The sequence below is a fragment of the Microcaecilia unicolor genome, chromosome 6, assembly GCF_901765095.1.
Source record: "Microcaecilia unicolor chromosome 6, aMicUni1.1, whole genome shotgun sequence".
Classification (NCBI taxonomy): domain Eukaryota; kingdom Metazoa; phylum Chordata; class Amphibia; order Gymnophiona; family Siphonopidae; genus Microcaecilia; species Microcaecilia unicolor.
In genome coordinates, this window is record NC_044036.1 from 138974636 (window position 1) to 139002398 (window position 27763).

General features: G+C 40.5%; 1 protein-coding gene across 2 annotated transcripts in view; it reads right to left on the bottom strand.

The window, feature by feature from the left end:
- The window catches only part of NCKIPSD (NCK interacting protein with SH3 domain), a 128264-nt gene that overhangs the window by 36071 nt on the left and 64430 nt on the right, over nucleotides 1-27763 (bottom strand). For both annotated transcript variants that reach the window (XM_030206405.1, XM_030206406.1), the window contains exons 6-8: nucleotides 15445-15615; nucleotides 11422-11508; nucleotides 4273-4411 (exon numbers count right to left, since the gene is read on the bottom strand). In XM_030206405.1, coding sequence (XP_030062265.1) covers nucleotides 4273-4411; nucleotides 11422-11508; nucleotides 15445-15615 — 397 coding nt within the window. The remainder of the gene's footprint in view (nucleotides 1-4272; nucleotides 4412-11421; nucleotides 11509-15444; nucleotides 15616-27763) is intronic.

The following is a 27763-nucleotide window of genomic DNA, read 5'->3' on the forward strand; positions in this document are numbered from 1 at the left end:
AAAATATATATTTTTGTTTTTTGCTTTAGGATAAAGTAGTATTGTAGCTGTGTTAATAAATGTTTATAATAGAACATGTAAACAAGGTAATCTTTTTATTGGACTAATTTTAATACATTTTGACTAACATTCGGAGAACAAAACCCCCTTCCTCAGGTCAGGATAGGATACTGTAACAGCACTATACTGTACTGACCCGAGGACGGAGGTTTTGGCCTCTGAAAGCTAAATGTATTAGTCCAATAAAATGGTATTATTTTACTTTCTATATTTTTTTATTTCTATTTGTTAATTTGTAAAGTGGTGATTGGTACTTGTTAGTTTTTTTCAAATTTACATCTGCTGTCTTTATATTTTGCACAGTACTAGGGGACAGTTTCTGTGGTGTTGCATTGTATGCAGAGTCTGGCATTGGGGGTTCAGTTTAATTTTTGTCTAAATAGAAAGTTTATGATTACTTATTCTATAGTGGATTAGGGTGTATCTGTGTTTGTGAAAAAGACATGGCTTTCAGTTGACATTGACTGTGCAGGATCTACGATCTGTACTATTCTGTCTGGTTTCGTTTTACAATAGGTGAATTGATGTTCTAGTGCTCACTGTAGTGTTTAAGATGCTTTCCTTTTCCTTGTGTGACTCGTAGAAATGACTGCTTATGGTATGGTAGAATTGCTCTATAGGTCCTGAGTGTTTTGTAGTCTCGGCATGCCTAGTACTGGATTTTTTTTTTGGGGGGGGGGGGGGGGTGTTAAAAAATGACCAGCCCTGGGTGTCAACTACCCTAGGTACGCCACTGCTCCACTGCCCCAGGTTCAAAAAAACGTACCTGTATTGTAACCACAGAAAGTTGGTATATCAAATCCCATCCCCTTCGGCTGCCACTGTAGCACTCATCTTTCTTTTCTTCCTGTTTCTCTTGTCACTCTAAGGTCTAAGCATGAGGCTCATCTGTGACTTCGGTCACTTCAATCATAGGAACAAAGAAAAGAACAGCAGGAAAAGATAATTGACTTATCTAGTCCACCTACCTAAACAGCCCAGTCTCTACAGCTCCTTCTCCCTCAGAGGTCCTCTGTGCTTGTCCTATACTTTCTCTATTTTTTTATGTATATCATTTCTATACTGCATTCCTGTCTGAAGAAAACAATGCAGTTTACCACAAATAAACTTAAAACATTTTGAATTTTGATACTGTCCTCATCTTTACTATTTCCACTGGGAGGTGGTTCCACACGTCCACTACCCTTTCTATAAACAGATATTTCTGAGTCTTCTCCTTTCACTTTCATCATAGGATGGATCTTGATCCATATCAAAGTCATTCTGACAATATAACTTATCTTACAACTGGCATCTTGGAATTGGCTTTTGTATAGATTTGGATTTAGGCCATACCTTACTGGCATCTCAAGGTTAGTTAAAGGTGAGTTATTGTTTTACTGCTAGTGTTAAGCTTTACAAATTTTGGCATCATTTTTAGGCATTCTGCCTGCCTCCAATCTGTTTAAGCGGTTGGATATTGTGAGCTCTTTCCTGCACAAGTGGAATTTTCTCTATTTAGAGGGTAGCTGTAATGCCCACCAGTAGTGAGGGAGAATGTAACAACCAACCAAGTGATAGACAAAAGGTAGTAAGTAGCCAGGAAGGGAGGCAGATGAGACACATCAGCTGCTAGAGAGACATGAGAGAAGCTCCATGGTGTACCATTGACTAGAACATTCCACGTGGAACAGAATGCCACACCATATACTTACACCCTTTGAGAGTTCATCCATTCAATTTGTCCTCACTTTTAACAGGAAGCTTAATCCTTCTGCACTGAGAATGTCCATAACATTTTGTCCCCAGCAGGGTCAGGTAGCAGGGTAATTAACTTTGCACACTGTAAATGTTCTCTGTTTCAGCAAGATCCAAGCAGATACTTGTCCTTAGATCACAGGAACATGTTACTTGGGAAAGTACCATAAATAACGCACAGGAAAAAATGTCCTCTTCCTTTTCTTCCACTATGATTAACACAAGAAAGGGCAAGAGCCCTCAAGACCACAAAGCCACCGCAGTGCAAACAACAAGGCCTGGAATGGAGGAGTGACCTAATGGTTAGTGCAGAAGGCTTTGATCCTGGCAATCTGGGTTTGATTCCCACTGCAATTCCTTGTGTGCTTGGGCAAATCACTTAATCCTCCATTGCCCCAGGTACAAAGATTGTGAGCCCTCTAGGGACAGAGAAGGTACCTGCTTATAATGTATACAGCGCTGTGTACGTCTAGTAGCGCTATAGAAATGAGTCAGTACTCCCTTTGCATATATTCCCCAAAAGGCTTCATTGCTCTAATCTTCAAGTCATTTCCAGATGTGAAAAGTTAAGTTTCTCCCCAGATCTGTCTGTTACTAGCTGGCTTGTGCCACCAGCCTTTTCTTTGCCTTTTTAATTAAGGTTAGAGAAAAATACAACCACTGCCACCACAACAGAAACTAGCATCTAAGTAAGGTTCATTTATCATTTCTATATTGTCCTTATGTTTATACAACCTTAAACCATTTTGTTTTAATTGTGTGCACCAATTTCTGTGGCCTACATTCTACAGCAGGGCTTACCAAAACCTTTCCCAATTACCCCACAGTCAGCTGGTTTTCAGAAGTCCCCAACATACACATATGAAATAATCTGCGTATGTTCAGGATATTCACTGATAATATCTTGAAAACACAGTTGGCTCAGGGATCATCAAGACAGGCTTGGGAAGCTCTGTGCTAAAGAAACACAAATGTAAAGTATCCTCATAGCCTAGATGATGCATGCCAGGAGTCTTATAAATGTTGTTACACTAAGGTTTGCATTTTGAGGTTCTCTTTTCCTTAGGTAAATGCCACAGGTAGGGTTAGCACACAGAAAACGTGGGAGGGAACAAGGCATACCATAGGCAGCCAGACTGCGAAATATAACTAATTTTCCCCAAATATAAATGAATTTCAAGCAAAGCCCAACTCTCTGAATGGCATAATTAGATCTTTAGCGCCAACAACATTTATAAAGTGTAGTTCAAAGCACTGACTCATCAAGTCGGTATCAAGCTCTTGTTTAATTCCATATTTTATATGTTACACCCTTTAAAAACTCAAAAAGCACTTAAAATCACAATTCTATATGTTATGAATAGTGCTAGCTCAAAGCTTGACACTGACCCGATGAAGAGGTTAGGTGAGCCATGAGTTCAGGCTCGTGTGAAACGAGTCACCACTTTATAAATTTTGTTGGCGTTGGGTTCTTTTTGTGTTGACAATTAGTGCCCACACCTTGAGATCTTGCTATCGCCTTGAATTTGATAATTAGATCTTTAAGTGCACTCTGCTGCTGTCAAAGGAAACCCCCCAAGTCATGTATGAAATAATACAAATGATAAGAAGCAGAGTTATACAAAATGTTTGTGTTTTACATGCAGATAAACGAGGCTAAAATCTAGCTCAAGACACTAGTAACATGAATTTGGTAAATTTAGTCTTCCAGTACATATCCATCCATATTACCACACATTTGACCTAACTTTCTTCCTCTGCTCAGAAGAAAATAGTGAGTTTTAAAAAGCACAAAGTAACAATAAGATCAAGGTATAGAAAATATACCTATGCTGTCCACAACACAGCAATGTAAATTTAACACATTGTTTACAGATCCACGGATTTGGAGACACACAGCTGCTAAATTTCACAATGCATTCTAAAAAGCACTATTAATTTATCAGTAAGAATATACACCGTAAACCTAATATAAAACACAGCTCAATATAACTCCACAAGGCTTATAACAAGTTCAAGGTTTGAACCCATAACTTTTATTAAATATTTTTTCATAAAACAATGTACAGACTGGAGTTTATTTACCAAAACAGCAAAAACAAAAATATCTTTTTTTTTTAGCTACTGCATTTATCCTCTTTACGTCACCCTTCTGTGCACAGATAATGGTTACAAAAATGCTATTTCTGACCGGTAGGTTAATGTTGTCACCTGTGACTGCATGAAATTATAAATAGATAAATGTGAAATAACTAGGGTTCATCCAACTACTTCGGACCTCAACATCCATGTTACATTGGGTCTACAATGTATCGCACAGTCTATCAAAACCAGCCATGTGAGCACATACCCTGTCCACTATGGTCAATTCAGATTCAATGAAATAACCCTTGCCATAAAGCTGAACGTGTATCTCCCAATGTAGCTTGCTCTCACAAGTAATTTGGAACCACTAGTGGGGCTGACACAACTCACCTTGTGTGTGCGTCTGCATGTCTCGTGCCAGTTCCATGGGTAGAACAGAGTTGACCAATGCCGAGATGATGGCAGCATCCAAATTACACATCGCACCAAAGCACTTGAGTAGAAGCAGGCGTAGGGGCACCCTGTGTTCCTATCAACAAGTAAACACTTCAGATTAGCGACATCTGCCAGAGACGAAAACGCTCGGTCAATGACATAACTGACAAATGTGGAAAGGCCAGACACTTTCTATGCTGACCCCTGCCAGACTGGGAGCAATGGACAGGTCATGTATGTGATAGTCGTTGCAAAGTAAAAACACACTGGTCATCTGGAGTGCCACAATGGCCAAAGAGCACACTCTGGAGTACTTTCATCTTGGTCTATACATGACCAACCAGACTTCTCTGACTTGAAGAGAAAAGTGAAGCTCTTCGAAATTCAGAACACCAAACATTTGAACTGAGCATACACACAAGAGATAAACACACACACAAGGGATGGAGGATGGGATAGATGGCAGCGATCAAAGTGATTGGGATGAGTGGTGTTTAGAGAGGATATACGTAGGGTTAGGTAAATGTGTTTTTAAGTATCAAACCATTTTGCATATTTATGTATTTTAATTACTGTGTAGCACTATGAGAGACAGCAGGATGGAGGGAGGGAGAGCTGGGGGGAGATAGAGAAAGGAAGAGAGGGGGGCCGGGGCAGCCTTAAGTTTTGATTTTTAATGCAGGGGGTAGTGGGGAGCAGTGGCGACCTCGGGCGGGGCGGGGGGGGGAGGGGGGGGGCAAGGCCGTCCATAAAGGATGTGTTTGTTTTGGGGGGGGGGGGGGTTGGTTTTTTTTTTACGTTTGTGGCATGCGCAGAGCAGCCAGCATAACGCTTGGCTGCTCTGCGCATGCTTTACGGGCAGATTATCGACGGGGATTACACCAGTTTAACGATTCTTTAATGCATTCTACTTTACAATACCGCACCGAACATGTGCGACTTGTTTTTTTAGTGCATTCTTCGTTTTTTCAAATTCGGTAAGGACTTTTACATTTTAGATTCTTTTACGTTTGGTTGATGCGTCTTGCCCTGAGTCAGGTGTCTGGCTCCGTTACCATTGGGCCTTACAAGGTGACTTTAAGAGTAACTTAAGCAATGTCATTACCCCATAGTAATGTGCTGCCTTACTTCCTAAGCTACATGCCTACATAGAACAAGAGCATAGACTAAAGATATACCCTGAGGATCTGTGCAATTATGTGCGTGCATAATTAATCAGTGTGTACATAGTCATGTGAAATGCATAAATATGGTGACAGGTTGCAGGGCCCCGGAGAAAGCTGATCCAAGTCATCTAGAGGATAAATCAAAAGAAAACTTCTGCAGGACAGAAATAAAAGGGGGCAAAGAGGGCTGATGAGACCCGATTTCCACTTCTTGTTGCAGAGATGTAGAAAACAAACGTGTTTGGCTGTTCCTGCATGCACTGGAGCTGCAGCCTGGGTAATGGTGAGGAGAGAAATTCTGCTGGCAGAGCCGAGCACCTACTCTCCCCCAATCCCAGCATCAGCATCAGGAGATAAACACTTAATGTAGTCTAGCAGCACTTCCCACCAGCCAGCGGCAATCCTAATCTATACAGCATTACCATAATCACTGACAGGGAAGTCAAGGGGCAGAGCAAGACAATGGTGAAATTTGTGGGGTAAGGGACAAGAGGGGATTCCAGGAGCCAGCCTGCAGCAGAAGTTCTCTGCATCTGCTACTGCTCACATTTCAAGGTCATCTTGGTTCTCTCCTTCTTCCAGATGTACCCAAATGCCAAGGCCCACGCTGCTCTTTAGTGTGCTCCCACAGTGAAATGTTTGATGGGGAAGGGAAAGAAGGGAGCTCGATGGGAGGGAAACAGTTTCCTTATGGGGAAAGGGAGCAACTATTCTATTCAACAGTCTCAAACCATAGCACCTTGCTTACATTTCAGAGTTGGTTAAACATGCAACAAAACTGAAAAAAAAATGTTAATAGACAATTGAAGACATATCAATAGTCTTAAGAGCAATACATCTGTTTGCAAGTGAGCTCTATATGATTATTTAATCCATTGGTTCTCAAACCTGTTCTGAGGGATCACCAGTCAGTCGGGTTTTCAGGATATCCATAATGAATATGCATGATGCAGATCTGCATACACCCTTGGATTCTAATAACTTGCATGCCCAAATTTATGCGTAGCGTGCACATTTGCATGCGCAAGTTACAGAATAAAGACACTAATTTAATAACTGGCTACAAATTGGAAGTAACAGCCAATTTTTGAATTGGTGTAAATTGGCATTAATTGGCAATTAGCATTTGCACACACAACTGCCCTTAGCTGCTATATTTCAATCAACAAGAATTGTTAATACTATTATCTACAATAGTAGATAATATGCCAAAACGCAGATCTGTGTCAAGTCCCATTTTAAGATTTTGTCTCAGTAAACTTTAATATACCCTAGTGCTGGAGTTTGATGGTCCTTCCCCCATTTTATCTTTTAATTTTTTTTTCATTTTTTTTGTGTTGAGGGATTGTCTTCTGTTTTGTTGTGTCTACAATGTATAAGACAATTTTGGTTATGGTACTTAGGGCAGGCTGCATTTCACCATAGTAGTCCAAAAATGAAATTTACTTTGTGAAGATTCAGTGATAAATTAAATTTCCCACCTATGAGAGGGGGAGCTGAAAAATTATAATAAAAATTTGTCACTGCATTATCAGCAGAAAGACACTGCAGGGTCACTCGGTTTCTGGATTCACACCGTAGCTTAATTTAGTCCTGATTATTTTTCCTGAAGGCTAATCCATTAGCAACAAATGTGCCTTAGGTATATATATATAGCTTATAATAGGGGAGTTATTATCCATCTTAATAATACACTACTGAAATATTGTGTAACCTTTTCACTTGCACAGAAATAGGACTCAATATTTTGTGATAACACAGAAGTATCTAATGTGAAGAGAATATCTATGCAAACACATGGCAAGGACCAGTAAGGTTATCTCCAGAGTGGTAAATGTGCATCTGAAGACAGTGTACAGAGACTGTCTGAGTTGCATGAATCCCTAATTTTTGTGCTTCCTTTTAGAAATGACAGCCTTGATGCCACCGGACCTGATGGCGGTTTGAGAGATGATTTCCCCACTGCCCAGTGCTAAAAGGTAAAATAAGAGTATTATTCCTCACCTCTCATTTGGCACACAAGCACTGCTTGAGGCAGACCTTCCTGATTTTAATGGCTGTGAAAAACACATTTACTATCTGAACATATGTATATCCTGTGCCCAACACTGCAGACCGCAAAGGTGCCAAAATGGCTACCAACACTGGAGGAGATCAATTGAAGTCATATGAAGACTATGCCAGTAGACCTGCAGGAGCGCAGTCCTCACTGATTAAATCATACTGAAATGCAGTAGTGGGTTGAAGAAATAAAGGTGGCAATTTCAGCTGTTAAGAGCGACTTGCATGTTAGACTGACTAAAATACGTTCCATACTGTCAGATATGGGTCAGAGGATGCAGGACACAGACGAGAAGTTACTTTACACCACCTTGAGGACTCCTTTTACCAAGCTGTGGCAAAAAAGGGCCTGCGGTGGCGTCAGCACATGTTTTTGATGCACGCCAAGGCCCCCTTTTACCGCAGCAGGTAAAAGGGAGGTCTTTCTTTTCTTCAGGAAACGGCCGTGCAGCAAGTGAAGCGCAGCCATTTCGGGGGGGGGGGGGGGGGGGGTCCTTACCACTACTCATTATCATTGAGGAGGCAGTAAGGGCTCTTGAACTAACCCCACAGTAACCCGATTACCGCTGGGTACACAACAGATATGATGGCGCGCTGGGGGCGGGAACTCCCACCAGGCTATAGCCCAGCGGTACTTCCTTTTTAGCGAACGGTAAACCCGCATTGGGCTTACCGTCACTTTGTAAAACAGCCCAAGTGAATTCCTTCAAAAAGGCGGTAAATAAATCCTAATAAATAAATAAATCTGTCACACATATTTTCTTTGAGCTTTCACATTTATCAAAGTTTTGGATGTTAAGAGGACTGAACACCTTTCTACCCAAGGGAAAAGAGCTGAAGTTGCCTCTGGACCTTGATTTAGCTCTCACTGAATGAAGACTGTACAAATAGCTCTGATGGTATTTTCCTTTTTGGTTTTTTTTTTAAATCCAATTCTCTATTATGGTTAGATAACTCCCTATTTTTAACTTTAATGGAAGAAGTAACTAACTTGTTAGTCTCATTCACACACACAAGGAGTGACACGGGCTGCACATACTGCAGCAGGACATGTTTATCCACTCCTACCCTAGCTGAGATAATATCTAATCATCTCTCTGAACTCATGTGCACCTTTCTTTAATCACTCACCTTACTTTCTAACTCTTCTTACTCTCTTACCTATCTATATGTTCCATCTTTGCTTATACCCTACACTATCAATTAAAATGTTCTATTACATATTGTGTTGACATTGTAAGTAGTATACTATGCCATACTTTGTATTGTTGTTTGAATATTTTTACTGCTGTTATTGTCTATTGCTCATGTTTGATTTATTCTTATTGTACATCGCCTTGAGTGAATTCCTTAAAAAAGGCTGTAAATAAATCCTAATAAATAAAATATTGATTATTTTTTCTTTCTTTCTTCTGTGTTTAAGCTTATGCGCATACTTTATAAAACACATAAACAAACTAAAATAAGAAATTTGTACGTGGCATACAGTTATGGTAAACGTGCATATACTATCCTTGGGGTAATTTTGAAGGGAAAAGATGCACATACTTGAAAATCGGTATAACCTACCCTGCATACCTGTTATGAAATGATCTTCCGAATGGTAAACTCCATTTTTCCTTTGACACTAATTTGTTTCTTAACCCATATACTTCTTTGATGGGAGCTAATTTTCTTACCAAAGCTATTTAATAACAGCTCTATTCTGTAGTACAGCAGTGCTTCAATTAAGAGTAGCAAATTTGAAGCCTGTCAGATTTCCCCCAAGGCATCTCTGAGAATCCTTGCTCTATGGGTTAAAGTAGAAATCATATTTCTGTTCTCTAGTGTCATTAAAACACAGATCTTAACCTAATCTTTAATCTTGCTATAAAGACAAAAACAATGAAAGAAACACTGATAAGGAAGGCCTTAAGAGGGACTTCGAAAAAAGATTGTGTTGGAGGTAAAAAAACATAGTAAACTTTATTTTAGGTATATTAAAAGCAGGAAGCCAGCAAAAGAATTGGTTGGACTGCTAGATGACTGAGGAGTAAAAGGGGCGATCAGGGAAGACAAAGTCGTAGCGGAGAGATTAAATGAATTCTTCGCTTCGGTCTTCACCGAGGAAGATTTGGGTGGGATACCGGTGCCGGAAATGGTATTCGAAGCTGATGAGTCGGAGAAACTTAATGAATTCTCTGTAAACCTGGAGGATGTAATGGGGCAGTTCTACAAACTGAAGAGTAGCAAATCTCCTGGACTGGATGGTATTCATCCCAGAGTACTGACAGAACCTTCTGATCAGAGTGCTGCTGCAGCTAAGAAAGCAAACAGAATGTTAGGTATTATTAGGAAAGGATTGGAAAACAAAAATGAGGATGTTATAATGCCTTTGTATCGCTCCATGGTGCGACCGCACCGCAAATAATGTGTTCAATTCTGATCACCGCATCTAAAAAAAGATATAGTGGAATTAGAAAAGGTGCAGAGAAGGGCGACGAAAATGATAAAGTGGATGGGACGACTTCCCTATGAGGAAAGGCTAAAGCGCCTAGGGCTCTTCAGCTTGGAGTAAAAGCGGCTGAGGGGAGATATGATAGAGGTCTATAAAATAATGAGTGGAGTTGAACGGGTAGATGTGAAGCGTCTGTTCACACTTTCCAAAAATACTAGGAGGCATGCGATGAAGCTACAATGTAGTAAACTTAAAACGAATCGGAAAACATTTTTCTTCACTCAACGTGTAATTAAACTCTGGAATTCGTTGCCAGAGAATGTGGTAAAGGCGGTTAGTTTAGTGGAGTTTAAAAAAGGTTTGGACGGCTTCCTAAAGGAAAACTCCATAGACCATTATTAAATGGACTTGGGGAAAATCCACTGCTTATTTCTGGGATAAGCAGTATAAAATGTTTTGTACTTTTTGGGGGATCTTGTCAGGTATTTGTGACCTGGATTGGCCACTGTTGGAAACGGGACGCTGGGTTTGATGGACCTTTGGTCTTTCCTAGTATGGCAATACTTATGTACTTATGTAACAGAACACATAAGGGTCGAAGGAACATACCAAGTTATAGAACTCTTCCCATTATCTCTGGACAGACTGTATTTTGAATAAACTTGGAATAAGAATAACGTGGCAAAATTGTGCAGAGATGGTAAGACAGCCTGGCATCTGTAGGGGTACCACGAGGTTTAAACGTAGTATGCTACAACGTTGTATTACAGCATTACATTTAAACATTATTATTACACCGGCAAGATAAGCGCAGTCCTCAGCACAGCGGATTAATGAATATACTGCACAGTTGTATGTAACAAGAACAAGACTTTTAAAAAGAACTTCTCCTCTGGAATGAACAAACAGCATTTGACAGCAACTCAGTTCCCTCCCTACTGACACCAATTGCAGGGGCTACTTCACAAGGTGATACAGGGAGACAGATGGTGAGCCAGCTATACTGAACTGTGTGGTAAAACCAGTTAGCTTAGCGGCGTTTAAAAAAGGTTTGGCTAGCTTTCTGAATGAAAAGTCCATAAGCCATTATTAAAATGGACTTGGGAAAATCTACTGCTTATTTCTAGCGTAAGCAGCATAACATGCAATGTACTGTTTTGGGACCTTGCCAGGTACTTGTGACCTGGATTGCCACTATTGGAACCTTCGGTCTGTCCCAGTATGGCAACACATATGTAAACTGCTTAAGGCTCTTGCAGATGGCATGTTCAGATTGTTAGGATCATGCATGGGGTGTGGCAGAACAAAGCATTTCCTAAGATGTCCTTAATGAGAGAGCAAGAGATCTGTGAACATGGCCATTCACACTTCTTTTGCTGAATCCACACATTTCCATTGGACAAAAGCCCACCACATCTAAAAGAAAATAAAACTTCGCACCATTTGATAATATGTCACAAGGGAATGGACCGATTCAAATTCGTTCTTCTTGCACATCTTCTTACTGACTTCCGGGTCTGCATCTGTCTGAAATAAAAATGAAAGAAAAAAAATTACAGATTGTATATCACTGAAAAATGATTTTAATATGTCAACAGCAAAGTAAGCAAGCAGATCCATGAGCACTATGTTGTATTTGCTACTCTGAATAAAACATTTATCCCTTCATTGTATTTGTTCTTCTGCTCTTCAGACTTCCTACCGAGTGCAAACTTTAAGTAATCTGGGGAGATGCAAAGAAAACCATGCAAAGTTTTCAACACCTGTTAAGTGTGAGTGGTCTCTGAGGCTAGTCAAGCAATAATTTAATACATATTACAGTTTATTTAAAAATGATTTACAATGTTCTTTCTGCACTCAGTGAAATTTTCCAGGTTCACATGGCTTTTGAAATCAAACTCTCTATACCTGAAATACAAAACTGCATAGTGATTACCAAGACCTTGAATTAGAAAACAAAGCTGGCAACAAAAAGACACGTTCAGTTCCTCAAATAACTGTAGATACCTTCTCAGGGTGCTGCGGTCTGAATGTAAGGCTATATAAATTTCACATGATAGAAAGACCTATGCAGTCTCAGCTATCCTGCAATTAAACGATCTGGCTCTGGTCCTCAGTTACACATCTTACCTCTCCAATAAACTGGACCTAAAAGTGCTTAAAAATCTGTGACAAGATAAAGCAAATTGCACTGCAGATCCTTGTGATCTTGGGCAAGTCACTTAGACCTCCAGGGTTAGAAACAATACTTAGTGTACCTGAATGCACACCACTTCAATACCTTTCAGACAGTATAAAAGAAGTTTAGAAAAAAAAAAAAAGCTCTGACCTAAGGGCCCTGTTTACTAAGCAGCGTTATAGGTGAGTTAGCATCTTTAACACTTGTTAACTGTGTACGCGCATTAAAAACACTAATGCACCTTAGTAAACAGGGCCCTAACAATGGAGAGAGATTTGAGAGCGATACAGTAAATAGGAAGACTAAAGAGAACACACATTATGATACAGATTTCCAGAACATTCCTGTTCAATCTAAGAACTGGATCCTGCTTATGAGAATGTCATATTTTTTTACCTTTATATTCATAATTCATGATCAATGGTGACTTTCCGGAGACAAAAACAGACTTAAAAATTAATTTTGAAGTCTACAAGGACAACCATGCAAGTACCCATTGGAAATTTTGTAAGAACTGCAGCACTGCTGTATCAGAAAAACATTGAAATCACAACCCTAATTATGGAAAATGAAGAGGTTTATGATCACCTGGAATATCGATAAAAAGCTTGATACAAGAAAACGGGATAGAGTGGTAAAGGAGAAAAACATATGAACAGCACTGATAACAGATGACAGTGCCAAGTGGTTATTCTGTGAATCGTATTGATTAATGGGCCTGATAAAACAATTTCCAAGCAAATCTTGATAGGCTGCCTATACATATTACATCTTATGTGGAGCATCTGTTTACGCTTTCCAAAAATACTAGGACAAGGGGACATGCGATGAAGCTGCAATGTGGTAAATTTAAAACGAATCGGAGGAAATTTTTCTTCACTCAACAAGTAGTTAAACTTTGGAATTCACTGCCCGAAAAGGTGGTTAAGGCGGTTAACTTAGCGGAATTCAAAAAAGGGTTGGATGGCCTCCTGGACGAAAAAGCCATAGAATGTTATTGAATGGACGAGGGAATACAGTATTTCTAGGATGGGCGGGACAAATTGCTTGTTCTTTTGGCCGCTGTCGGTGACAGGGTATTGGGCTCGATGGACCCTTGGTCTGTCCCAGCATGGCAATGCTTATGTACTTCCTTGTCACAATTCAAGTACTACAGCGAGCGTTAAAAGTAAATTTCAAAGACTGAGATCATACTCTGGCTGAGTGAGGTGCATTACCTTCATGGCATGTGCAAAACTACCATACAATGAAAACTAAAATTCACTGCTCAACTTGCTGGCATACTTGTGACCTACAAAAAGGAGGCGGAAGATATCCAGAAAGACCAAACTAAAATCCCAGATGTCAAAAAGCCAAAATCCTTTATTAAGACCCTACACGGTCCGAGTCTCAATTTGTGAGCATCTTTGGAAGAATATCTGTATATGCCAAACTGTAGGTATGTTACACTTTGAATTTTACCTATGTAATGTCGAGCATGTCTGCATTAATATCTGTATAGTAATATTTTAAACTATTACCTATAGATGTCAATTTGGAGGTGTAACAATGGACTGTTGCCGTTTGTCTAGTCCTCAAGAGTGATACTATTATTATTTACTATTATTTTTGTTTGCCTTTTTCAACATATGCACATTAATATCTAGTCTCCATAAGATAATTTATATCCTTCTATTTGCATATAACTGTTATATTTTCAAATCTATTAACACACTGTGTTCTCGTAGGTGTAACAGTATGGTTATAATATTATTATCTTCGCTTCTATTATGAGAGTTTTATTGCGGTTTAGTTATTGTTTATATTTTTATAGTTTTTATGGTTTAATCTTTTTAACACACATATTTACGGATTCATGATATATTTGTAAAGATGTCTTGCGATAATGTATATGTCCTCTACACATTTTTACTCTAATGTTACTTTTATATATTATCTTCTATCCTATGTATAATATATGTTTTTATTGTATATATGTTGTAATTCTGTTTTGTTTTCAGACCCCTGAAGAAGGCCTCTCTGGCCGAAACACGGACCGTGTAGGGTCTTAATAAAGGATTTTGGCTTTTTGACATCTGGGATTTTAGTTTGGTCTTTCTGGATATCTTCCGCCTCCTTTTTGTTGTTTTCTTGTTTTTTGCGGGAGATTTGGACTCTCTTTGTTGTTGTTATACTTGTGACCTATATACAAACTCAATTATAATGCAAAAAACAGCACAAATTAAAAAAGAAAAGAAAGAAGTATAACCTCAAAGCTAAATGCCTACTCTAAGACAAACTCTCAACAGCAGATACTCTCAACAGCAGATACTATCACAGGCAAACTAACTGTCACCACCAAACAGCATACAGTGATACCTCGGTTTTCGTCGATAATCCGTCCGAAAACAATCGGCGAAATCCAAAACCGACGAAAACCGAGGCAATTATTTCCATATGAATCAATGAGCAGGAGAACGCCCTTTGTTTTCACAAAATTAGCAGTGAGGTCACGTGGGCACACGAACGAAATCCGAGACAAATTTTTCACGAAAAACAAATCGACGCTAACCGAAACCAACGATAACCGAAGTCAACGAAAACCGAGTTATTACTGTAATTCATTCAGAATAACCAGATTTTAAGGCAAAATTGAGAAATAGAAATCTAGCCACTTCTCATGAAACTGCTGGGCCTCACAGGACATCAGCTTTTGCAGCTGTGATACATTTTGTTGGTAAGTCTGCCAAAATGTTTTAAGAGGGGGAGGTGGTTAAGAACAAAGTCTTCTGAATATAGTCCAATTACTGCACTAATGAACCTACCTATTTAAAGGCCAGAATATCTTAGGGAGAGCTCACTAGCAGATTACAGTGAGCAATCAGCTATCGATGTGATGCAAGAAAATCTGAGTCTGGTAACAGGAAAGTTTTTCACATCTATTCCAACATATGTTTATAAATAGTGAGGGAATAATAAAGCTTTTCCACTTGAATCAAGCCTACACATCGTTTAGAACTGAAAATGTATCCTCCCTTGAAAATTACACCACCACCAGGTTTCTGAACATTTCACATCCATACATACTACTTTTAGCTTCACAGTTTGGCTGTCTTACAGTCACAATTTTATATACTGTACAATAGGTCAGTTTAACAGTAACTTTTTGGTTTCACAGCATCTATAACAAAGAACGTGGTACGAAAACATCAAGTTAAACTGTGAAACTAAACCTAGAAAAGGCCGTTAAAACTAAATAAATAAATAAAAACCACACACACATAGAAGAAAAGAAGCAAACCTACCAGAATGAGGAGCAGCTCCTCCAGGTAGCAGGAAATCACATTTTCATCCTCGTACAAAGCCCAGCTGCGCTGCTGAGCATCATCTTTATGCCTCGCTAGATCCGCAAAGATCACCTCCAGGCGCTGTTCATCATGACATATCTGACCAGATGGCAGGCCAGAAGTCAAGCCCTGTTAGAGAATAAAAACAAATTTTAGGGTGATTCTATTTCCTCTTCTCTTTCTTTGAGGTGTACACCATAAATGCCTTCCACTAACAATCCTGGTTTTCAAACTGTACTCGCTGCAAGGTGGTTTGAAGAATCACAACTCTTTTTCCTGACCTGCCAGTTTTCTCCTGCTCAATCAAAACTACAGTTGGTTATCTAATGTACCTCATTCAAAAACTACCCAGGCATTTCATTCATTTTAGCTCTCTTCCCAACCTACTTCAGTCAATGCAGCCACAGTCCTCAGCCAGGGGGTCATGCATAGGGCTGCTCTCATACCCTCCAATCACAGGCCCTAAAACCCACCCAACTGTCACCATTACATCATGACCATAACTCCACCCTCCCCAGGGGCTGTCAATGCTACCTCCACAGCATCCCCAGCTACTGATGATCCAATGGAAGCAGAAGACCTCAGTCAGGAGCTGAACCAAGGTTTATCTTAGCCATTTCAGAAAACAAAAATGTTTTCCTGAAGCTGTCAAGAGAGCCTGGTATCCCTTGCCAGTTTGGCTTTTGGGGGTGGAAGGGGGACATCAAGCACAGGAGGGCTGAAGGGGTGAGCTACTCTAACCCCTGTAGTGGAGCGCTGTCAATAGGAGAACTTTTCTGAAAAGTGTAAATCTCGACACAGACCTGTTCTGAAAATTCATTTTTCAGAACCAACTTAGACCTGCCCAAAACACACTCATTTGAACGTTCTTCAGTTTTAGATGTGCATGCCTCTGCTTTGTACAAACGGAGTTTAAGTCATTTATGCAACAGAAACTTTTTAAGTGATGGTCAATGAATGGCACTTCTAAAAGAAACACCATATTGCATAAAAGTAGGTTCTGTGTTCCGAACACCTACTTGCATGTGGCACACAAGTCCCAAACAATTTTATCCGTTCTTATTTCAGCATGGAAAGTGCTAATCTACGTGCTCAAGTCACTTACAAAATTATTCCCTATATAACTACTACTATTTATTTCTATAGCGCTACAAGACGTATGCAGCGCTGTACACTTGAACATGAAGAGACAGTCCCTACCTTCTAATTAGGACAAACAGGGCTAAGACAGGCCACAAACTTTATGGGGCCTTTTTACTAAAGCTTAGCACAGACTAATGTCCGTCAGCATGCATTAAGCTTTAGTACGAGGGTCTCTTTATATTCACCAAGTTCTATGTTTAGCCTCACTTCCAAGCACCCTGCTATGGCTGTAGCATCCTCTAAACACCCTCTGTTTATGACAGGGACAGAAATCTTTCAAGTACTATAGCGTTCACACACCAACAAATGAAATAAAATTAATAGATATGCAACTTGATCTTCTGCAGTCAAATTGCTCATACTGTAATTACAGACACACTGTCATAAGTTGCTTTAACAAGAATTGAGGTGTGCACTAATTAAGACCCTTTAACTAGATAATTGTAGTACAGCTACACATTTTTGCAATTTGCAGCTACTAATTACACCATCTTTGTCATGCTGGGTAAATGGAAAAACACAGTACTGTTCTTTGCACTGGTATCTGCCCGAACTACATTCAAAGGAGCAAGTTTCCAGTGTATGTAGACCAGGTGATCGCTCACAAGGCTTTTCCAAATGTTCTGTGCATCGCTCAAGATCATCATAATCAAAGCAACACTTGAAGGTACTGACAAAGTACCAAGGCGACAATTAAGCAGATAGTCCAACGTGGGCCTTTTCGTTATACAACACACGTTGAGCCCAGGGGACAGGAAACCAGGAGTACAACAATGTGAACAGTGATGGAGAAATTGTAGCCAGACACAGCTTTTGAATTCTTTGTGAAAAACGTTTTATGTAGTGTAAAAGTTTCACTTTGCAATGAGTGGGGCTGCCTTTACTGCATCTTGTCTTCTAATAATCCAGTTTTAAGCAGGTTTTTCCATTTTGGGCCTCAAAATGGTACTCAGCCATCCAGCTACCGGGCTCAATGTCAGCACTAACCAGCCATTTAAAAACCTGGCAGGACAAAGATGTTACAGGTATGGAGACAAGGAGGAGCCTGGAGTTATGGGGGTCCCAGTAATATTCAGTGCCAGTGTCCATACAGCTAGCCAGGGCATATGATAAATAGCGGTCTTAACTTTGCTCAGTTTGCTAGGTGGGTGAAAGCACTGAATATCGGCCTGCACCCACTTAATTACCGGGCTGCAACCTGAAACTGATTCCCCTTCTCTCACCCAATCTGCAACAAGGCCTGATCTCCCTCCCCAATGAGTAGGCCCTAATCAGAACCCCACCCAGCCCCCACCTTTCAATTCCCTGGCAGTCCAGGGGTCATCAGGGAAGAAGTGATGCCCCCTCACTTTAGTCCATCCCTCCAGCAAATTGGCTGCTGTGAAGATAAGTACATAAGTACATAAGTATTGCCATACTGGGAAAAGACCAAGGGTCCATCGAGCCCAGCATCCTGTCCACGACAGCGGCCAATCCAGGCCAAGGGCACCTGGCAAGCTTCCCAAACGTACAAACATTCTATACATGTTATTCCTGGAATTTTGGAGTTTTCCAAGTCCGTTTAGTAGCAGTTTATGGACTTGTCCTTTAGGAAACCGTCCAACCCCTTTTTAAACTCTGCTAAGCTAAACCGCCTTCACCACTTTCTCCGGCAACGAATTCCAGAGTTTAATTACACGTTGGGTGAAGAAAATTTTCTCCGATTTGTTTTAAATTTACTACACTGTAGTTTCATCGCATGCCCCCTAGTCCTAGTATTTTTGGAAAGCGTGAACAGACGCTTCACCTCCCACTGTTCCACTCCACTCATTATTTTATATACCTCTATCATGTCTCCCCTCAGCCGTCTCTTGCTCCAAGCTGTATAGCCCTAGCCTCCTTAGTCTTCTTCATAGGGAAGTCGTCCCATCCCCGCTATCATTTTAGTCGTCCTTCGCTGCACCTTTTCCAATTCTACTATATCTTTCTTGAGATGCGGCGACCAGAATTGAACACAATACTCAAGGTGCGGTCGCACCATGGAGCGATACAACGGCATTATAACATCCTCACACCTGTTTTCCATACCCTTTCCTGATAATACCCAACATTCTATTCGCTTCTTCGCCGCAGCAGCAGCACACTGAGAAGAAGGTTTCAGTGTGTTATCGACGACGACACCCAGATCCCTTTCTTGGTCCGTAACTCCCTAACGTGGAACCTTGCATGACATAGCTATAATTCGGGTTCTTTTTTCCCACATGCATCACCTTGCACTTGCTCACATTAAACATCATCTGCCATTTAGCCGCCCAGATCTCCCAGTCTCGTAAGGTCCTCTTGTAATTTTTCACAATCCTGTCGCGATTTAACGACTTTGAATAACTTTGTGTCATCAGCAATTTAATTACCTCGCTAGTTACTCCCATCTCTAAATCATTCATAAATATATTAAAAAGCAGCGGTCCTAGCACGGACCCCTGAGGAACCCCAGTAACTACCCTTCTCCATTGTGAATACTGCCCATTAACCCCACTCTCTGTTTCCTATCCTTCAACCAGTTTTTAATCCACAATAGGACATTTCCTCCTATCCCATGACCCTCCAATTTCCTCTGTAGCCTTTCATGAGGTACCTTGTCAAACACCTTTTGAAAATCCAGATACACAATATCAACCGATTCCCCTTTGTCCACATGTTTGTTCACTCCTTCAAAGAATTGAAGTAAATTGGTCAGGCAAGATTTCCCCACACAAAAGCCATGCTGACTCGGTCTCAGTAATCCATGTCCTCGGATGTGCTCTGTAATTTTGTTTTTGATAATAGCCTCTACCATTTTCCCCGGCACCGACGTCAGACTCACCGGTCTATAATTTCCCGGATCTCCCCTGGAGCCTTTTTTTTAAAAATGGGCGTTACATTGGCCACCCTCCAATCTTCCGGTACCACGCTCGATTTTAAGGATAAGTTGCATATCACTAGCAGTAGCTCCGCAAGCTCGTTTTTCAGTTCTATCAGTACTCTAGGATGAATACCATCCAGTCCAGGAGATTTGCTACTCTTCAGTTTGCCGAACTGCCCCATTACGTCCTCCAGGTTTACCGTGAAGTCAGTAAGTTCTCCGACTCGTCCGCTTGAAATACCATTTCCGACACCGGTATCCCACCCAAATCTTCATCGGTGAAGACCGAAGCAAAGAATTCATTCAGTCTCTCCGCTACGTCTTTGTCTTCCTTGATCGCCCCTTTTACCCCCTCGGTCATCCAGCGGCCCAACCGATTCTTTTGCCGGCTTCCTGCTTTTAATATACCGAAAAAAAATGTTACTATGTTTTTTTGCCTCTAATGCTATCTTTTTTCATACTCCCTCTTGGCCTCTTAATCTGCACCTTGCATTTGCTTTGACACTCCTTATAGCTGTTTCTTGTTATTTTCAGACGGTTCCTTCTTCCATTTCTGAAGGCGTTTCTTTTTAGCCCTAATAGCTTCCTTCACCTCACTTTTCAACCAGGCCGGGTGTCTTTTGGACTTCCGTCTTTCTTTTCTAATTCGCGGAATATGTATGGCCTGGGCCTCCAGGATGGTATTTTTGAACAGAGTCCACGCCTGTTGTACAGTTTTTACTCCTCTCAGTTGCCCCCCTAAGTTTTTTTTTTACCGTTCTTCTCATTTTATCATAGTCTCCTTTTTTAAAGTTAAACGCTAACGTATTTGACTTTCTGTGTACAGTTACTTCAAGGTCGATGTCAAAACTGATCATATTATGGTCACTGTTATCAAGCGGCCCCAGTACCATAACGTCCCTCACCAGATCATGCGCTCCACTAAGGACCAAGTCTAGAATTTTTTCCTTCTCTCGTCGGCTCCTGCACCAGTTGCTCCATAAAGCTGTCCTTGATTTCATCAAGGAATTGTATCTCTGTAGCGTGTCCCGATGTTACATTTACCCAGTCTATATTTGGGTAATTGAAGTCACCCATTATTATCACATTGCCCATTTTGTTCTCATCTCTGATTTCTTTTATCATTTCTGTGTCTACCTGCTCATCCTGGCGAGGTGGACGGTAGTACACTCCTATCACCATTTTTTTCCCTTTTATACATGGAATTTCAACCCACAGTGATTCAAAGGTGTGATTTGTGTCCTGCTGAATTTGTAATCTATCTGAGTCAAGGCTCTCTTTAATATACAATGCTACCCCTCCACCAGTCCGGTCTACCCTATCATTACGATATACTTTGTACCCCGGTATGACAGTGTCCCACTGGTTATCCTGCTTCCACCAGGTCTCAGTAATGCCTATTATATCCAATTTTTCATTTAGTGCAATATATTCCAACTCTCCCATCTTATTTCTTAGACTCCTAGCATTTGCATATAGACATTTCAGAGTATGTTTGTTGTTCTTATTTGCATGATGCTTAGTACCTGACACTATTGATTTGACATCTTTTGTCTGATCTTTAGTTGTATTTAAGGGCACCTGGCCTACCACGGTCTGTTGTGCAACCTCACTATCCAGAAACCCTATCTTCCCTGTTTGTGAGGTATCTTTGCAAGATATCTTTTCCCGAACCATGCGCTTTTGAGCGACTGTCGGCCTTCCCCCCATTTCTAGTTTAAAAGCTGCTCTATCTAAGAGATCTACCTGTACCAGAGGTGGTTTTCAAGGATGACAATGCAGAGGAACTGAAAAAAATCTCAGTGAACCTGAAAGATGTACTGAGCCAAGCAGACAAATTAAAGAGTAGTAAATCACATGGACCAGATAGTATACAGCCCAGGGTACTGAAAAAACTCAAATATGGAATTGCAGATCTGCTATTAGTGATCTGTAAACTATTATTAAAATTGTCCACAGTACCTGAAAATTGGAGAGTGGCCAATGTAACACCTATTTTTAAAAAGGGATCTTGGAAATTACAGACTGGTAAGCCCGACATCAATGCCAGGCTAAATAGTGGAAATTTTTATAAAGAATAAAATTATGGAACACATAAACAACATGGTTTAATGGGATAGAGTCAATATGGATTCAGCCAAGGGAAGTCTTGCCTTACCAATTTGCTTCATTTCTTTGAAGGCATGAATAAACATGTGGATAAGGGTGAGCCAGTTGATATAGTGTTATCTAAATTTTCAGAAAGTATTTGACAAAGTCCCTCATGAGAGACTCCTGAGAAAAATAAAAACCCATGCAATAGGCGGCAATGTTCTGGATTAGGAATTTGTTAATGAATAGAAAACAGAGGTAGGTTTAAATGGTCAATTCTCTCAGCGGAGGAGGATGAATAAGTGGAGCGCCCCAGGGGTCTGTACTGGGACCGGTGCTATTTAACAAATTTATTAATAATCTGGAAATGAGAACAGCAAGTGAGGTGGTTAAATTTGCAGACGACACAAAACTATTCAAAGTTGTTAAAATAAATGTGGATTGTGAAAAACTGCAGGAAGACCTTAGGAAGTTGGAAGACTGGGCATCCAAATGGCAGATGAGATTTAATGTGGACAAGCGCACAATGATGCACCCAAGAAAAAGATCTAGGTGTCATCGTGAACAATACATTGAAATCTTCTGCCTAGTATGTGGCAGCGGCCAAAAAAAGCAAACAGAATGCTAGGAATTATTAGGAAATGAATAGAAAAAAAGACAAATATTATAATGCCTCAGTATCACTCCATGGTGTGACCACACCTCGAGTACTGTATGCAATTCTGGTCACAGTATCTTAAAAAGAAGATACAGCACAATTAGAAAAGGTTCAGAGACCAAAATGGTTAAGAGGATGGAAGTCCTCTCTTATGAGGAAAGTCTAAAGAGGTTAGAGTTCAAAGAGACGGCTGAGGGGGGGATATGATATAGATCTATAAAAATACTGAGTGGCGTAGAATAGGTAAACGTAAATCAATACTTTACTCTTTCAGAAAGTACAAAGACTAGGGGACACTCAAGGAAGTTACATGGAAATACTTTTAAAATAAAACAGAAAAACATTTTTTTTTCACTCAATGAATAGTTAAGCTCTGAAACTCGTCGCCAGAGGACGTGATCTCAGAGGTTAGTGTATCAGGGTTTAAAAAACATTTGGACTAGTTCTTGGAGGAAAACTCCATAGTCTGATCTTGAGACAGACACGGGGAAGACACTGCTTGTCCCTGGGATCAGTAGAATGAATCTTGCTACTATTTGGGATTCTGTCAGGTACTTATATGACCTGAATTGGCCACTGCTGGAAGCAGGATACTGGGCTAGATGGACCATTAGTCTGACCTAGTATGGTCTTATTGTTCTTAGTCAAGTTTTCAGGACAATGAATACGTATGAGATAAATGTGTGTGCACTCTCTCATGCATATTTATTGTGGATATTCTGAAACCCCGGCTGGCTGGGTCCCAAGGACTGGATTGAGAACCCCTGCTTTAAAAAGAAAGCTGTAGAGTCCTTGTCCTTGCTTGGCATTTTAACTGGTCCTACACTGATTCCTAAAGGATCTAGCACTAGAACAGAAGAAGAAATGCTCGAGTATGTTTCAATCCTACAGAACGGTTGCTTATACATAAGACAAATCACCAAAACAGCTTTCAACGTATATAGATGCCTGCTCGAGTTACAGAAATGCTTCTCGCCAGAACACGTTGCAGACCCTGGTGCTGATTTCTGGCTCGGTTTCTGCAAAGCTGTTCACACTGTTTCCACCTGCTGCTCAAATTCCTTGCTCATATTTTTCTCTCTCGGAGCTATGAGATGTCGACGTGAATGGAGGGAGACACTGACACTGCCAGCAGAGGTGGTAGAAGCTGTTGTGACCTGATTTTACAGCCTGCTTTACTGACACAGACTACTCAGTAATTACTGTGGATTCTTTTGGATTTGTATTAGGTAAATGAGACTTTTATTAGAGGTTCTAAAATACACAATGATCAAGCTATATAACTGAAAAGAAACAATAATATCTATCTATAAACAATCATCACATCACTGGTCCCTACTGCCAAGCAATACTAGGAGTTTCTAGACCAGGAAAAGAAGCAATAAACAATCATTATACATACATCCATCACTGGTCCTTACATCATCCACGCTTTTTACATCAGGTGAGAGAAGCCCCTTTTTCAGTGAAGCCGGAGTCTGACCAGCAGTCTGGTTCTACGCAATGCGTCCACCCATAGATGAGCTTCCAGCTTCACTGTAAAAGGCCCCCTTTTTTTATTAGGCTAAGAACTCATGTTCAGAGCTAAGGAAAATTACAGAATGCTTGAGAATTTCTCTGTTTTGGTAAACAAGCCATACTGTGGGAATGTGGTCACATGTTTCTTAGTCCAGGTGGCCAGTCTGAACTCGAAACAGGCTCCACCTCTCCCTTCACACACCAAATTAATTACAGCGGTATCTTATCTTCGTCTACATTCCAAATCATTTTCATACAAACAGAATTACTTCTAAGCAAAAATACAGACCCCAAGTGCACTTGTCGGTCAAGGCAGAGTTGAAAAACAATCTTTAAAATTCACTTCTATTACAGAAGCCAGCTCTGCACTGAATGTTGCCCTCCTTGAAAGGGATGCAGATGGCAAGAGTAGAGATAGAACTAGAAATGGGTTTAGACACTATCCCCAGATTATACAAAGATCACGCAAAAATGTGGGCCCAATCCTGAGATACACATACAACTTAACTGGTTAACGCGTCAATTAATGGCAATAATTGGGTGCTAACAATTACTGACATTAATGGGCACCAAATTAGGATTTACAGGCACATCTGGCTATGTGCAATTCTGTAACACTGGGCTCCCAAATCTCATAGGGTGCAACCCAAAAGAGGGCATGGCCATGGGAGGGGCGTTCCAACACAGTGTTATAGAATACCACAGATGCACGAACTACACCTGGGGAGCTGGTGTTGGTTCAACAGAGAACCAGAGGAGGAAAAAAAAAAAAAAGAAAAACAACTAGATGCACTAGAAGGGCAAGTTGTTGCCCTTATCTACCATCATCTGTCTAACTAAGCAGCTGACATAATAAACTGAAGTATCCTTACAACAGCAGCTTACTTCAGATTTAGACACAAGAGTGTTTTGTGGATTAACATAACTTCTAATAAAAGAGGAGTGCTAATGAGCTGCATACAAAAATTACTTCTCAGGCAGCACAGTGCTTAAATTTAGGCAGTTACATCAACTGCAAGTTGAAAAAGAAAAAGAACGACCAGAGATCCCAAGTTGGGGCCCCCTCGAGATAGGATTGCCAATTTAGGACACAGACCTGGGATCTCCTGATTCAAGAACCGCTCCCCCCCCCCCCAGTACCTCTCATCTGTCCCTACACACCCACTAGTCCACCCCCTCAAATACCTAACCCCCCATCCACCTACTCCCCAACACATGTACCAAACCTCCCACTCACTTACTATGCTTATTTTATTTTACCTTGTATGTTTTATGATGTATACTATTTTGATTGAATTGTTTTGGGAAGCAGTTAATAATTCTAAATACTAACCTATCCATCCATTCTAGGGAGACTGGTAGATTGGGGAAAGGGGTCTTAGTGGGTGCACTTTTAGTGTGAGGATGTGTGGGGGAGGGGTCTAATCCTGGAGCAGTCTCTCCCTGTCTTGGAGATCTCAGGTTATTCAACACTTCATCAGTCTCTCTAATTCAATAGCTAGAGATGTCAGCTAATTTCCATTTTAACCTCAATGTTCAGAGGTGAAAGATAAGTTTAATTTTACATGCATTTTAGCACGCTGTTTAATTGTCTTTGCAAGTACAAACATCTACACTGAATTCACTTCACTCTTATTACATCAGCCCTATCAATCAGCCAAGGTTGCATGCTGCTATGTAATGCACCAGTTTCAAGGCGCTTCTTTATTTTGGAAATTTGCTCAGGGACTTATGTAAAGTTTTGTAACGTTCTTAGACTGATTTTTTTTCCCCAAACAGCTGCTTTAAATGTATGTATATTGTAATTATGCTATTGTTTAATTTATACTTAATTATTAAAATTTTTTATTTTTATATTATAACCTGCTTTAGAACTTTCATCAAATTTGAAATAGAACAATGCAATGATAATCGTTTGACTGAAAATATTGTCGCAGTAGCTTCTTTCCTGGACAATGCCTACCATCTACAGACACCCACACCCAAAATCCTTTACAGAATGACCAGTCAGCCCTACAGAGTCCTCTTACATTTAGGTTACAGCACAGCTCTCACCCAACCAGTCAGATTTTCAGAATACCCACAACGAATATGCATGAGAGATCTGCATATAATGGATGTAGCATATACAAATTTATCTCATCTATATTCATTGTGGGGATCCAGAAAACCTGACTGGCTGTGTCCCGGAGGGCTGGGCTGAGAACCAGTGGGTTAGAGGGAAGGAGTCTGCAATAATTAGCAGTTAGTGCTTAAAGAGACAGTCCTTATTTTTACCTCCCACAAGATCACAGTCCACATTAACACTATACTATCAAGACACTTAATTTAATTTACTGAGCCTAATTCTCCTGGGAAGCCTTTAACATACATGCTCATTTATGAGCAAAGTTCGCTGGCACACTGGACAAATTATAATTATACATTTTCCGCTGGAGATAATTCACCAGGATAATCTAGTCAGTGTACAAAACAGACTTGGGAGGCAAGAATGAAGAAAGTCCTGCTCAATTTCTTTCTGCAGATATGCAGAGGATGTTACCAGAAGAGAAGAGCTACTTGCGTTTAAAAAAAACACAAAAAAACAAAACAAAAATAACTGTTACCTACCCCCCCATTTCCGTCTGCATTCTTGTCCTGCTGGACATCTCAGCCCATTACTGGTCAAATATTTGCATCACAGACAAACACAACAAATATCCCTGACTGCCTTTCTTAAATAACCAGAGCATATCCCTGGATTTGGTAGTGCTTTTCAGATTTTGTTCCTTGTTTGTTTCTTTCTGTTGTTGTTTTAATACAGCACAGGGAAGGAAAGACATCAATAGTATGCTTTTAGAAAAGCCTGTAGTATTCTGCAACTATCAAGTTCTGGGGAATTTCAATAAGGTAAATTTCAGGACCACAGTTGGCCTTCATGCCACGAAGTGTAAACCTGACTGGACCACTTTAATTAAAAAAACAAAACAAAAAAAACCACCACCTTACTAAAGAACAAATAGACCAACTACCTGATGAGTACAGTTCAAACCCACTTACAAGAGATACAAAATACCATTAAGTACTTTCTATAATCGCCTTACAGAACACCAACCCAAGGTAATTTACAACACTAAATTACTATCCATCCAAATTAAAACTGCAACAATTGTAAACATTTTCATTTATTTTTTAACTGCAATCTCAAATGATAAATATACCCCCGACAAGGGCCCTCTTGTTTTGAATCCTGCTTCATCCGCCAAGTAGGCCAACCCTGCTTCCAGCTGGGCATTATTGTGCCCGTCTTGTGTTGCAGACTGCTGATGCCACTTCAGCCATGCTCTAGCCACAAACGAGCTGCACACTATCGCTTAAGGTCCAAAGAGGCCATTTCAAAGGCTTGTTTCCTTCTAGCTTCCTATCCTGTAAGTCATTTAGGGCAATGCCCCTTCCGATGGCAAGGTGGTCTTCTTAATCACCACCGTTAACAAGGGAGTTCACCCTGGGAAGCTGCAATTTCTCTTTCTCCTCCAGAACCAGACGCAAACCATGGCTCTTCCCACTCTCAGCCCCGCATCTGGTGAGGCCCACTCTGCTTTAATCAAGTCTTGAATGTCTAGATGCATCGAGAAGGCCTCAGAAAAACCTCTAAGCCCACTCATGATTGACAAAGATGGAACTCTTGAAGCTGAAGCAGAAAGCATCTCAATGGAAAGCACCACCAATGCCTCATAAATAAGAGCTCCTTTATATGAAACAACCTCAGTACTTTCAGGTCATCCCTCTGCTCAGAGAGGTCTCCCTCCTCCAACAATGGATCTTCTGCTAGACCAAGGCCACATCAGATAAGGAGGGAGAAGCAGAGATAGACTTCCAGGAGTGGACAGATGAGGCTAGATGAGATCTCTTAGGAGTTGGAGGGGCAGCTGGGCAAGGAACTGAAGCACCATGCATCAATTCTGACATGCTTCAGTAAATAGGCTTGGTGTAACAGCAATATAAAC